The 15,057-nt window shown below is 39.6% G+C and overlaps 1 protein-coding gene across 5 annotated transcripts; it reads right to left on the reverse strand.

Annotated features, from left to right (window-relative positions):
* Nucleotides 1-5,964: 5,964 nt before the first annotated feature.
* Nucleotides 5,965-14,764, reverse strand: fbx9 (F-box only protein 9). Of its 5 annotated transcripts, none has more exons than XM_045703577.2 (14): nt 14,473-14,764; nt 13,505-13,585; nt 12,765-12,899; nt 11,251-11,308; nt 10,739-10,826; nt 10,492-10,619; nt 10,059-10,173; nt 9,741-9,859; nt 9,433-9,523; nt 9,245-9,340; nt 7,467-7,560; nt 6,934-7,338; nt 6,615-6,775; nt 5,965-6,455 (listed from the first exon to the last, which is right to left on the reverse strand). In XM_045703577.2, the coding sequence occupies exons 1-14, from the start codon at nt 14,473-14,475 to the stop codon at nt 6,347-6,349; spliced, it is 1,683 nt and encodes a 560-aa protein (XP_045559533.1). In that variant the 5' UTR covers nt 14,476-14,764; the 3' UTR covers nt 5,965-6,346.
* Nucleotides 14,765-15,057: the final 293 nt, after the last annotated feature.

A 15,057-nucleotide genomic window follows, 5' to 3' on the forward strand; every position in this document is an offset into this window, starting at 1 on the left:
CAATCAGACCGGCATAAACAAAGGCATTTGCTTCCACCTTTGCTATTCCAGAACTACCAACGGTTGTCCCAGATAGATATTAGTGGGTCAGGACTTATAGATACTTGTGTTATATTGGACATTGCATTAGAAATAGCATCCCAATAGCCTTTTAGTTTTGGACACTCACACAACCAGAACATATTTTCATGAGTTGCAGATGTATGTTGGCATTGTTCACATTTGGGGTCAACTTGGGAGTAGAACTTAGACAGCTTGGCATTTGTTTAGTAACTTGTATGTAACAACATGACTGGTACATATAGAAGGGCTTTTAAAAAAAAAAAAAAAAGTTTTTTTTCCCAACTGTTAATTAGGGGTTCACATAAAAGCTGTGAAACATTGTTATTCTTAGATTTTTTTTTCCCTTGACATGGGCAAATAACTCGAGCATAGATTGGAAACTTTTTTTCTCTCTAATTTGGCACACAGAAACTACGCCATAAGTAACGTGGTGAAAAATAATTGCACTAATTGGCCTGAAGGTGGCGCTGTTACAAGCAGTCTCACTTAAACCCTCACATCTGTAGCCCCATTTGACCTAGAGGCCTTGTATGTAGGTGTCTTTCCTCATGCTGAACAAATTTGCCTCAAGGACCCATAAGGTCTGTCAGGATAGGTTTTCCAAATGTGGTATGTAGGCCCATGGTACATGTCTTAACTTAGTTTGAGAAAAGCTAAGGGATTGGTTAAGAGAGGAAATCAAATTTTACTTGTCCATTTAAATCCTTTGTAAACCCTCTTCACAATGGACTATCAACTTGAAACTGTTTTAGGGTCATCAAAGACGTTACCATGATGAAGCATGTTAAGTTTGGCATTGAAATCTTAAAGAATAAGGAAACGATTAACAATTCACTTTTTTGTTTTTGACTATGCAACGCTAATGCTTAAAATAATCATAAAGAAATCTCATGAACTAAAAGTCATATTCACTCCAAATGTGGTCTTTGGACTCATCACAATAGTCCCTAAAGAGTTGGAGAAAATAGTGTTGATGCATTCCAAGATGGCCACACTATAACAGTAGATGCATGTTAGCACATATGCTAAAATGTTAAGAAATACTTCAGAAATCTTATTCTCATGAACCATATGACCAAATTTGGAATGTAGGCTCATGGTGCAGGTCTTAACTTAGTTTGAGAAAAGCTATGGGATTAGTCAAAAGATGGCTGAGTTATTGACAAATCAAAAATCAGATTTTACGTGTCCATTTAACCCTTTACACTTGTGGAAATCAGCCTATATGGATAGGGCTAGATTGAAATGTTTCTTCCAGAAGAAATATGAGCAATGCATAACCATGGTAGCAATTGAAAGGGTACAGTTTTGAGATTGTGGGAAAATTATTAGACCATAAAGTGAGGTCACAACAGTTCACCTGACACAAATATGAATCCAGAAATTACACTGTTGACTTTGGGCATTTTACATTTACTGTACTTTTTGCCTCATTTGTTGATAATGAAATCTGAAAAAACTCTGGATACGTTCAGGAACATGATAAGAATATTCCTGGAAAATGTGGGGTAGGTGCAACATAAGAGGGTTTGAGTGAGAGAACTAACTGGTATCTCTTGGTGGCCACACACCTGTCCAAAATGTGCACAGTTCCTAAGTAATTTCAATGCAATTTTATGACTCAAAGAAGAGTCAACTATGTGGTGCTTTTTTGAGCTCTCCTAGCTGTGCCATTGAGGAACTAGACCAAGCTCACTTGTAGTTGTTTTGAACACAACCATTCAACCCCGCCCTTACACAATTACTGTTTTTGTATACGTAATCCAAAAACGGTCCATTATAAATCACAGTCTGGGTCAGGTGGGCATCATTTGGATCCTGTTCTATTGCCAACATGACTAGCTAAGTTATAAAATACGATATTTCAGTGTTATGCTTTCACAATGCAATTCAGGGAAACATGCATTTTGATGTGCATAGAAAGGAGACATGAGTGCATTCAGGTGTGTGTACCGTGGCAAATTTTCTTCGCAATAGACAAATGGAGTAATTCTGTTCAGAACAACCAAGGGTATGACGCCATGTCATCTTGTAACTACATCAAACATATTGATCATAAACATTGACACTGTATCTGACGAGTTTTATTATACGGAAATATGACATGCACATTTGGACTCATCGGTGTTTCACTTGCTTGTATGACATCAAAGCGGTATTTATTATAATCCTCAATGTCTCAGTCCTCTTAATTTACAGCATTTTCGTCCCTCAGAATGTATATTTTTGCAAAAAATTCCCAATTCGCGTGAGGTGCTCAGAATGGCTTTCTGTCAAAACCAATACAGCACTGTGAAGCACAGAGCTAGAGCTCTGATGTCATGTATAGCATGTTACTGTACAGCCACTGCATTCCAATTTAGGCATTTATCAGTGCCCAAATCTGTAAATCCACTCCACAGTGGCCTATCAACTTGTCATCGCTATCATGGACGTCCCACACTGAATTTGGTGTTGATATCTCAAAAAACAAGGAATCTTTTAACAACTCATTCTTTACATATGTAACGCTAATGCTGAAAATCATCTCCAATCATCTTCTAATGAACCATATGTCAGATTCACTCCATAATTTGTATTTAGACTCATGATTGCACGTAAAGATATTGTTCCTACATGATAGAGTGCTTGCTTTGTTATCCAACTGATCTTGTCCTTTCTGTCATCCTGTGAACCCCATTCATTGCTGCTCAGTTATATTTTAAATTTAAAATCCTAAATCCTGTTCCCAAGTTTATCTCAATGATTGTAGGCATGGAGTGCCAAAAGTTCATAATTTTGAATACACAGTGGATGGGCATAATTTTGGCATTGTGTTGGTTTTGAATATGTCACCCCAAATGGTGTGAGATGGTACCTGTGGGAAATATATATATTGGGCCAATCTCAGGCTTGTAAGTATCTAAAGAAATGGGCATTTGGAAAATGTAATGTATTTGAAAGAAATTAAAATAATGCAAAGGTGCCATCTTTATAGAGGTCACTGAGTGATTTCACACCATTTTGTCTCCATATAGCAAAAGCTTTGTCTGCAAGGGATGGTGGAAATAGCCTACAAACTAAAGGTGAGTAGGCAAGAATATCACTAATATCTAGGTCCAGCCTTAGGTTATTCCATATCTTGAGAGTTTGTATGACCAGGTAATCTTTACTGAAGGTAGCAAATGGAGCTTGTAGGGGAGAGCATACGATAGCTCTTAAAGATTTGGATACAGGATTTGGATTATATAATTGACCCTGGAGTTAAAGTCACGAGGCTGAATCCAAAACACGATATTATGAATGTTTGCAGCCCAATAATATTTCTGAAAGTGAGGGAGCCCCAAACCCCCTAGTTCTTTTAGATTTTGCAGTATGGCTTTATGGATTTGTGGCTTTTATTATTCCATATAAACAATGAGATCATTGTGTCCAGCACCTTAAAGTTTTAGGTACAGCAATGAGGTAAACACCGGTAAAGACTGTACTTTCAATCTCAAATGATCCCTGGAATGTTACTAGGATCAGATTCTTCTGCATGTGGGTGATAAGTTGAATTACTCCTATTTAACATGATCTATGTATTCGTCATCTGGAGCCAAGTAACTACCAGGTGCATAGAGAACGCTGTCACAGTGTCAAATTTATCCAGTAAGTAACTTTATCCAGTGAGTATTGCAACTCTCCTTAGAGAGGTTCACCTGCATCATAAATTCATGACTCAGGAGAGCTATAGCTCAAAACCAGTTGCAATAATAGCTTAGTCTGTTGTCCATCAGTTGATCAGATTTGAAAGTATTTGCATCAAATGGCACTGATCAGAACAATGTGAACGAGATATATTACAAATTGTAATTTATATTTTAGGTCTTGCTTTAGATATTGCCGTTGTTGTAGCAATAGTTTATGTACGAGGACATTTTATGAGAGCCCTAATCTCTCATGAACAGATGCAATTTCTTAATATTTTAGTTATGGGTGTCTGAGATTGAGAGCCCTAGCTACTGCACAAGACCATTCCTCTACAGTAGCAATTTAGTTTCTATTTAATGTTTCCCAGTTTGTATATTTATGACCTACTTTATTGCAACATATTATGCAGCAAAAATCACACTGATAATGTCATGGATTGTGTTGAAAATATATGAACTATGATGAAGTAGATAAACGTGTCCACTCCACCCTCAGAATTCAGCCTCTGATATGACATACATTCTCATATTCTCAGTATCTCTTTACCCAAGGTCACCCTAGTATTACTGGAATTACCTGTATTTTTTGAATTTCAACCTCAACTCCAGGGAACGCATAAAATAATAAATACATTTAATGTACAAACTAAACATACAATTCTGTATCATATTTAATATTGTTTGTATATATGTGCATGGTTCATGCTGTTTTAAACCGACACCTCTCTTACACTCAAGTGTTTGCCTCCTTGTTTTCACTCATTAGATTGAATCAGGCTACAAGTTACATCAAGCCATGATGTTTGAATGTGACTCATTTTCTCCAAAGCGTTTCCTTAATAGATTTTGCTACTTATGTTTGTACATGTTTAACTTGTTCCCTTAATTATGGTGTTGTATTGTAGTCCACATATGCCTTAATTATAAAATTCAGGGGCCAAATCACCAATTTATGTTGTAGAGATGTCTCTCTTTGAAAGACATTTACAGCCACATACTACTGAAAAGTGGAAATGCTATGTTAGCTGTTTGAATTATGTAATCAAATGATGAAATGTTCTCAGATAAATGACTAGTTGAGAATGAAACAGCATGACACAACATTCTCATGTTCTCCCAATCTGTGAATGGACTGCAAGATCAGATGTGTATCTACAGTAGTTTGTAAAAATGTTCTCAGCTTTTTAACAATGCAAGTAAAGCCAGCCTCGAAGCTGTTGCATTTGTAATGTCCTAGATTGGAAATAATAAAATCATGAATGTTTTGTCTATCTCCTGTGATGTATTTCAGGCATCGTTCTAGAGCACTTTGATCAAGTCAAAGCTAGTACTGCTTCCTCAATAACCAGGGTAGGGCGTCATTGTAAATAAGAACCTGTTCTTAACTGACTTGCCTAGTTAAATAAATATAAAAATAGCACTAGAATCTTATCACCCCCATCAGTGCACATTGCAATTATCACTTACAATGATATTCCCTATACACATCTTTCACACCTTCCTATTATTAAGCCAGCTATCATACAGTAAGCCTATTATTTAAATATAGATACGTATCACCCCATTAGTAATCATAATTTGAAGCTTGTGGGGATTGTCATGTCACAAATCCTAAATGATTTCTTCCTCTGTTCTTATATGCTAATCTTCCCTGGTATGTGACCAAACTATCACCTGGGGGAATACTCTCTTTTCAATCCAGACTGATCCAGGGGTTATAAAAAATGATGGCTCTGAAGAGGATGAAAAAAATCACCTGGATTGGAAAACATGCCAATGTTATTTATGACGCTTATGAGGACACACTAGTACACCTGAACAACTATCAAAGGTCGTGAAAAGATGAGATTTTACCATTCATTTCACCATTATCATCTAAGAAGAAGGCTGATTTGAGGTTATGCATTTCATCAATTCCATTTAGATAAATATCACTAAAGAGAGCCTTTACAATTTTTATATTTTACATATTTTGTAATCTGATGCAAATATATAGTTAATCAAATGTTTTTTTAAAAATCTAAATCCATTTCAGCCTTGGGTTCCTAGGATATGCAATAAGTGGATTGATTATGCGTGTCCTGATCAAGAAAAGTGATTTAGAATGAAATAATTGAAATGTGTGTTCAGGACGAGGAAAAATGTTGTATTACGATTGAGGGTGTAGTAAGAGGAACTATCAGTGTTCTGCTTTTGTTGTGCGCCTTATAGTGATAAAAAAACAACTACACAGTTCCCACTTTTGTTTATTCCAGTTGATTTACCATATGGGAGAAAATATATTACTAGAGAATTAACAAAAACAATGTCAAAATATTAATTGTTGGAAATGGGTGAAAAATCTATTATGACATTTTATGTCATCATACTGGACAACTATCCAGTCTTCAAAAGAAGAATCAGTAGAATAATTTTTGTTTTCTGTGACAGCCATAGACATAATGGCTATGTGGCACACACACTAAGTTTAGAATCAGATGCAGGTTGATTGGTATACATTCATTAAAAATCATAGTTCAGCCCATAGCCAACAGGCAGAGAAATATGCATTTAGTCTTAAGTGTTGTGTAAACTTTTGGGTGGTGACGTTTATCTCTTCTCTCTAGGCTTCCCTACAGTGGGCGTTCAGAAAATGCTGTGTAGCTTTTCACACGTGCAAAGAAGAAAGATGCATACATCTGGTCCAAGTCGAAGGCAGTGACAACAGTTTCTCCAGTGGATCTAAAAAAAAAACATTAAAGTCACATTTACACTGCTTTAGGAGATGCATACACCTGAGAACGCAATGAAAAGTTACATTCGCAATCACTTTTCTCTCTTGCAATGACATTCATTGAATGAATGCTGTCAAATCAAAACCCTAACTTCCCAGTGTATTACCTGTAGTTGATGTGGCAGGAATGGTGAATCCAATTCAGCTTGTTTAAGCTCTGGCGCCCACCAGACGACAGCTGCAGTCCCACGTGAAAGCTGTGCTCCGTCTCGGGTGCCGCTGGGTTCCGCCGGCAAAACCGAGAGTTTCTCTGGTACTCTGACACCTTCTGTCAAGAGAGAACACGCACACAGGGATCTGGACAGTCAGAACTGGACAGCCAAAGCACTCTTCAATCATCTGTGAACAATGACATGAGTCCAAAAAGTATTTTATCCTATCCTGTGTCCTGCACTGAACCAGTTCATAGGTAAGGAAACTGACTACCTTGTTGGGTTTAAGGTATAACAGGAAAACTAACGGGCCTCCCGAGTGGCGCAGTGGTCTAAGGCACTGCATCGCTAGCAGTGCCACTAGAGTTCCTGGTTCGAGTCCAGGCTCTGTCGCAGCCGGCCGCGACCGGAAGACCCATGGAGCGGCGCACAATTGGCCCAGCGTCGTCCGGGTTAGAGGAGGGTTTGGCCCGCAGAGATGTTCTTGTCCCATTGCGACTCCTGTGGCAGGCCGGGCGCAATACATGCTGACACGGTTGCCAGGTGTACGGTGTTTCCTGCAACACATTGGTGCGGCTGGCTTCCTGGTTAAGCTGGGTTGTGTTTTGGAGGACACACGGCTCTCAACCTTCGCCTCTCCCGAGTCCGTATGGGAGTTGCAGCGATGGGAAAAAACTAACTTTCAATTGGATACCACGAAATTGGGGAGAAAAAGGGGTAAACAAATAAATAACAGGAAAACTAAATATGCAAATACCTTCCCACATCAATTAATCCCAGTCCAATGCTGTAACTTCTCTCACTCACCTCTTCTTTTCTCTTGGAGACAACAACAAAGACTTTGGTTTGATTGTCTGTGTCCTGCGACAGACGGTAATGACCACACATAATGGACTCCACCCTGTGTAGAGGGAAAAGGAAAGCCATGAATGTTACAAATCCACTGTTGTGACCATCTAAAAACACATTATTTCCCTCAAATGTGTTACTCCAGACTTGGATGCCAGTGTATGCAGGGGCGGAAATCCCGGGGGGGACGGGGGGGACATGACCCCCCCATCCTGGGAAAAATATGATTTGTCCCCCCCAATATATCACTGAAACATAACTATGTAATTTAAATAATATTAATAATACGCAATGAAAGCAATTGTGCTGATTATAGACACTTAATAGCGCGTTTTTAAGTTTCAAAAGATTGCGACCCCCCCCACCCTTTGCCTCACAATGGTTTGATCCACTGCCAGTTCCTTAGTTGGCAAGGTAACAGAGGGGTCGTGTCTACTGTCTGAAAGGCACTCAATGAATGTAACTGACGTGAGGTTAATCTAGTCAATCGCGCACACACACTAGCTGAATATGCAGAGCTAGTGCGCAAATATTAACTATTAAGCTAGCTAGTACCTATTCCATTTATGTGGCGTCGTCAAAGATGGAATCTTTGCTATCGTCAATTTATTCCAAGGTCAGCATGCAGATGATGTAAGTTAGTGCTTCAAAGTCCCTGTGATAAGGTTAGCAATAAACTGAAGTCCAAACTGAACAGAACTACACTCTCTTCTACCATTGTCTTAAATATATTTAATGGTCTCGTTGCAAAAGCTAAATTGTCGCAAGGGAACTTTTATTTATTTATTTTATTTCACCTTTATTTAACCCGGGTAGCAAAGATTATAGCAAACACCACTGAAACTGAATTGGTGCTCGCTAGCTTTGCAAATTCAGCTATTGTTGGAAGCCAGCCAATATGAAACAAACTATTAAAATTACAAAAGGTTGCAGCATATGTTGTGTAAATGGTGAACTCATACAGCTGTCAACTCTTGTCATTTTAATCAGTTTCACATTTGCTAGCTACCTTTTAGATCGAAGCCCAAATAGAATGATAGAAGCCCATCTCCTACTGTAAATAACCTACACACTGTGTGTGTGTGTAGCCAGCCAGCCAGCCAGGTAGAAAAATGGCAGAAAAATAAAAGACGGACATCAGAGTATTTTTCAATACACCAAAACGCATAGTAAGAACCCTAGTAGCCTAATATCTCAAAGACTAGTTGATAAAATGTTCATAAGAAAGAAATGAAATTCTAATGGAAATGTTTCACAATGATGTCATTAGGCAGAGCAGGCAACAGATGGCACACAGACAGCAGAGTTGGGGACAGATATGCAGGGACATACTGGCAGAGACAGGGAGTCTCAGGTAAGTTTGGTGAGTCTTTGTTTGGCAACATTATGAAAGGTTCTCCATTTTTTTGACTTGTAAAATAAGAATATAATTGGAAAATGCCATGGATACCCACTCTCAACTTAAACTGGTGACTGAACTAAGATTTGTTAAAGGCATTGGTATTGCTGTTGTGATTAGTTGTGTAGTTTTGGGTACCGGTAGTTAGGAGTACGGCAAACACCTTATTTCTTTGGTTCCTCAATATACATTTACCATATTACAATGTAGGCTATGTGTTACAGCACTACTTTTGGTGTCCCCCTCAGGAATTGCTCTTGAGAAAATTTCATGTAATTGTCCCCTCCAAAGTTGATATCAGATTTTCGCCCCTGAGTGTATGTTGCATTTTAAATACCTGGTGTTCCTGCTACGCAGACGAGGAACGGTGACCAGTGGGTCTTCAGGCGTGGTCAGCATCATGACTTGGCCATCAGGGAAGAAACGCAGATATCTGGGGACACAAACAGTATAGCTAGTCTTGTCCGACTGTACAGTCATTAGCATGTCATAACAAGGACGCCAGTGACTGACTGAAGCACCGACCTGTAATACTCCACCTGGTGCCAAGCCCTGTAGAATCCATCAAGGGACTCCTCTCCCTGACGGATGTATGCTGTTTTGCTGATGTAAACACCTGCAAAATCAACATTGAATACCATATATTGAATTTATCAAACATAAGAAGCATCTGATAAAATGGGACCAATCTAGTTTTAGCTATGCAACCTTTGCTAGACATGCCAATTGTGCATTGTTATTGAGAAAATGGAGAAGTATATGAAACAAATCCACTTATGTTAGAAGGGTTTTTCTTTCTCTAAGGATGATAAGTAATATTCCTTAGTGTTTACCATCAAAGCGCACACGTGGCCTCTCAAGAAACATGTCCCTCCAGGAGTTGAAGGGTACCAGTTTGGTACAGCTCCGGCCCCACACTCTTAGACAGGCCGAACGCCAAATTTCTGGGTCCCTGAGGAGAAATTTACACCAAGGGCATAACAATCTGTTTCATTTAAAAAAAACAATACATCATTCAAGAGCCTGTTTTGACACAGTGTATGGACAGTGTTTCACAGCACTAGAACGTTCAGCATGAATTCAAATGAATCAAAACCATGTTTGTGGCAAGTACATTTAAAATATGTTGGATTTGTAATGACTGGTCTGACCTAGCACAAATGTAGAAGCCTCTACAGACTAGGGAGAGCTGCTCCAGGGCACGCAGGTCCAGATCACTAGACACAACCCAACGGAATATGTATATCAAGACCTCTGGAGGCAGGGCTGTGGACAGAAACCCAAAGGAACAGACTGACAGTGAGAGAGATGATGTAATGTATAGAAGTCCATCAAAGTTTGTGTAAAGGCAAAGCAGACAGAAAATCCAGTATACTAATTGAGTACTGCAAATCCAATATTCTCCCAGACAGTGGTTCATTGAGCGGTTTATTGAGAGGTTCCAATCCTGACCAAGACCCCAGTGGGATTGTATGCGGGTGCATCTTAATAAACCACTGTGGTAGCATGAGAGTTGCCAACATAACTTTTTTAATGTTATTGGATGTGTGGATTTTTCCCTTCTAACTATCGCAAAAACTCTACCTGAGATGTGCATCTGAGTCATCTCCATCTCAGGAACACATATCTTCAGAGAGTTGTCTTGCAGAGTGAGCTGCTGATGGAAGTAGGCCAGTAGATCCTCTATTTCACCATCCATGTCATTCTCATTGCTAGGAAACAGATATGCAGTATCATTCACATGGTAGAACTTGTATGGAAAAGAGGCATTACACTTTCAGTATGTAGTCGTTATTGTAGTGTTACTGTATACCAACATATTAAGACTTACCCACCATCTGGATCAGGAGATCGACTGTAGTTGATTTTAAACTCAATGTCAGGCACAATCTGCATTGCCCTGCGATAGTACTTAATTGCTACAAATTAAGGGAGGGGAAAAAGTTTAGCTGTTATTTTGTGTAAAACCATTATTCCCAATCCCAACTATAGCCACACAATCCCATTCAAATCATGGTACCAATATTAACATTTTAAATCGTAATTACTTTTAAAATCATACTTTAAGATGATTTAAACATGATGTTCAAAAAATTCTAAATGGTACCATGACCTGAATGAGATATGCTCCAAATGCTAAAATATTAGCATTTGGAAACAGTTGCAGGGAAATAAAACCAAAGCATGGATTGCGGTCATACCTTGTCAATAGACTGCTTACTGATTGAGGAAACCAATGTGTCATTTTGTAATTTGGGTGAACGATACATTTAAAAGGTCAATAATTTTGACCATAAAATACAAATGTAATTTTGTGTAGCATATCTTGTCTCACAGACATACCTTCATAAACAGCTCCATTTTCTTCTTCCTCGACAGCTTTAAGGAACAACTCTCTGGCCTAACACAAAGAAACCAACGTTGAGAACGATAGTGAAGATGATGCTGATAGCAGGCAGTAGAATCTGGTGTAAAACTAATATTCTATATGACAGTAAAAATATAAAACTCAACATGCAACATTTTCAAAGATTTTACTGCGTTACATTTCATAAGGAAATCAGTCAATTGAAATAAATTCATTAGGCCCTAACCTATGGATTTCACAAGACTGGGAATACAGATATGAATCTGTTGGTCACATAACTTTTTTTAAAAGTAGGTAGGGGTGTGGATCAGAAAACCAGTCAGTATCTGGTGTGACTATCATTTGCCTCATGCATTGCGACATCGCCTTTGCATAGAGTTCATCAGGCTGTTGATTGTGGCCTTTGGAATGTTGTCCCACTCCTTTTCAAAGGCTGTGCAAAGTTTCTGGATATTGGCGGGAACTGGAACACGCTGTCGTACACGTCGATCCAGAGCATCCCAAACACGCTTAACGTGTGATATGTCTGGTGAGTATGCAGGCCATGGAAGAACTGGGACATTTTCAGCTTCCAGGAATTGTGTACAGATCCTTGGGACATCGGGCCATGATTTATCATGCTGAAACATGTGGTGATGGCGGCGGATGAATGGCAGGACAATGGGCCTCAGGACCGCATCACGGAATCTCTGTGCATTCACATTGCCATCGATAAAATGAATCGGGATTCATCTGTAAAGAGCACACGTCTTCAGTGTGCCAGTGGCCATTGAAGCTGAGCATTTGCCCACTTAAGTCAGTGAAAACGGCACACTTCAGTCAGGTCAAGACCCTGGTGAGGACTACGAGCACGCATTTGAGCTTCCCTGAGACGGTTTCTGACAGTTTGTGCAGAAATTCTTCAGTTGTGCAAACCCACAGTTTCATCAGCTGTCTGGGTGGTTGGTCTCAGATGATCCTGAAGGTGAAGAAGCCGGATATGGAGGTCCTGGGCTGGCGTGGTTACACATGGTCTGCGGTTGTGAGGCCAGTTGGACGTACTGCCAAATTCTCTAAAACTACACTGGAGGTGGCTTATGGTCAAGAAATTAACATTAAATTCTCCGGGAACAGCTCTGGTGGACATTCTTGCAGTCAGCGTGCCAATTACACGCTCCCTTAAAACTTGGGACATTTGTGGCATTGTGTTGTGTGACAAAACTGCACATTTTAGAGTGGCCTTTTATTGTCCCCAGCACCTGTGTAATGATCATGCTGTTTAATCAGCTGTTTGATATGCCACACCGGTCAGGTGGATGGATTATCTTGGCAAAGGAGAAATGCTCACTAACAGGGATGTAAACAAATTTGGGCACAACATTTTAGAGAAATACACTTAGTGCCTATGAACATTTTCTGGGATCTTTTATTTCAGCTCATGATTGGACCAACACTTTACATGTTGCGTTTATATTTTTGTTCAGTGTAAATGGCTAACAAAACAGCTTACTTTTTCCTCCCGGGCCAATTCCTGTTTTCTTCTCAGGTCTGCAGCTCTTGACGACAGTCCTCTGTTCCCCCCATTGGACCCAGAGTTGGGCTTCAGTTCAGACATCCATTGGGCCCTGAACACATTGAGCTCCACCTAGTCACATGAACAACAGTGTATAAGTGATTGACATTAAGGGTTTCCCTAAGTGAACTGAGCAGTCTTTCAAGATTAGCATGCTCTGAGGTTGCCCCATTGGGCAGGTGATTAAAAAAAAAATATAGAATACTGCAAATAATTCCAGTAACGTAAAACTGATATTTCTGGTTCCTCCCCATTGTTTAAGTGGGAGACAGACAATTTATTGCAGTCTGGCAAGTTGAGCCTGCTCTGAGAATGTTTTTACTGGTTACTGGAATTATTTTGTATTTAGTTCTGATCTTTCTGATTCCTCCCCTATTTGCAGGTGAAAGGCAGGCAATACAATATGGCAATTCTGCATGTAAATAACAAATTGATCATAATCGTCGGGCAACCAAAAAAATACTCCTGACAAGTGCCTTTCAGACTTTAATGGCAATCCCTGTGTACACACACAAAATGCAATAACCCTCAATCTCATAAACTTTGTTCATAACTGAGTGTATAGGTACGCTATCATCGGGGAAAAAAATTGCCAATATGGATTTCTATTAAACTCTTCATTATCACTCAGAGCGGTCCTGAGACAATTGTTTAGACATTTGTATAGGCCATCTTACTTGGAGGTTTGAGTCATCAGTATCTTCATTATCTCCCTCATGATCTTCTACAATGCCACGAGAATTTATAATGCTTTCAGCCTGCAGAAAAATAAAAAAAATATATTAAAAAAAAATTCCCAAATACAAGCTGTGTTTATGGAAGTGAAGCCGTTAGACAAGACAGACAAACCACACCCAACCAATATTCAAGGAAGGAAAAAGTGATCAGTGTTTAAGTTACTTTGAGATGTGAACATGCAACAACAACAAAATTGCACAAGTTAGCTACAACACTATTATTCAAACAAATGTGGCACCACAATAACTAGCTAGCAAACAAACAAGCACTCACTCTTTCTTGGCTTCACCTATTCCCAACATGGCACTAGCTAGTTGACCTTACCTAAACAATTGCCAACTAAACTCAACTCCACGATTTATGATGGATTTGAGCAGCGACTTGTGCGGCGGACTGGAGTTTCCATGTCACATAAAAGTGATCAAAAACGATGTATTTCCGCACGAAATAGCATTCATTTACACAGAGGACACTGTCATGTGTAAATGCAGGCTGTTATTCCGTTGCTGAAATCCGTCGTTTTTTTATTTTTATAAAAACGTATCTGACGTCAGAGCTCCAGTCCGCCCAGACTAGTTGCCCTCAACTCCATCGTAAATCGTGGAGTTGGCTACTTAAAGAAGCATGCAGGGTTTAGCATGCCATTGCCATGTTTTATTTGTCAAACAGTTAGCTAGTTTGTATAGTCATCTGTTGACACCTGGCCATTTTAATTGATCAATACATGAACTATCGGTAGCTGACTAGCGAGTTAGTTCGTATCATTCGTGCTTACGAGACAGGTCATGCAACCACCAGCAAAGCAGTAGGCGTTAGTGACCATACTTGCAGGCTAGCTACGTTAGCCTAGCTAGCTAGATAACTGCCTAGGTGCAAGGCTTAGCCATAGCAAACGACATTGAGCTACCATTGTGGTCTTCTGTTGTCCGTAAACGTTTTCAGATGAGGGTCTACAGATCACGGTCAGAAAAACGTACAACACATCGAGGAAATTTGAGAGATCGCAGAAATGCAGCCATTTCGACGACTTGCCTCGAACAGCTGAGTACTTATACTGCGTTCAGAACGACTGGGAACTCGGAAATCTCCAACTTCACTGCGTTAAATACAACTGGGAACTCTGGGGAAAAACGAACTCTGACTGGGAAAAATTGTTTTGAACGGTCACGCAACTCGGAATTCCAAGTCGGAAACTCGGGCATCTTTGTTTTACTCCGAGCTGAAGATCACTGACGTCATGATTTGACATCGTTCTTTTCCGATTTCCCAGTTGTCATGAAAGCACCAAGTGTAGAGCATTAAAGGGGGCCCCCCTCCGGAGCAGCATCTGGCAGAACGCCCAGAATATGTTATTTAAGTTAAGATAGAGACGGAGCCAGTCACATGTGGGATCCAATCCAATTATTAATGTGTATGTAGGATTAGATAGCAGTATATAAGGCTCTATGTAAGGAGCGCCCTTTTTAGACCTCACTTCAGACCAGTAGTTATG

Source organism: Salmo salar, chromosome 01 (assembly GCF_965601325.2).
Source record: "Salmo salar chromosome 01, fSalSal1, whole genome shotgun sequence".
Taxonomy (NCBI): Eukaryota; Metazoa; Chordata; class Actinopteri; order Salmoniformes; family Salmonidae; genus Salmo; species Salmo salar.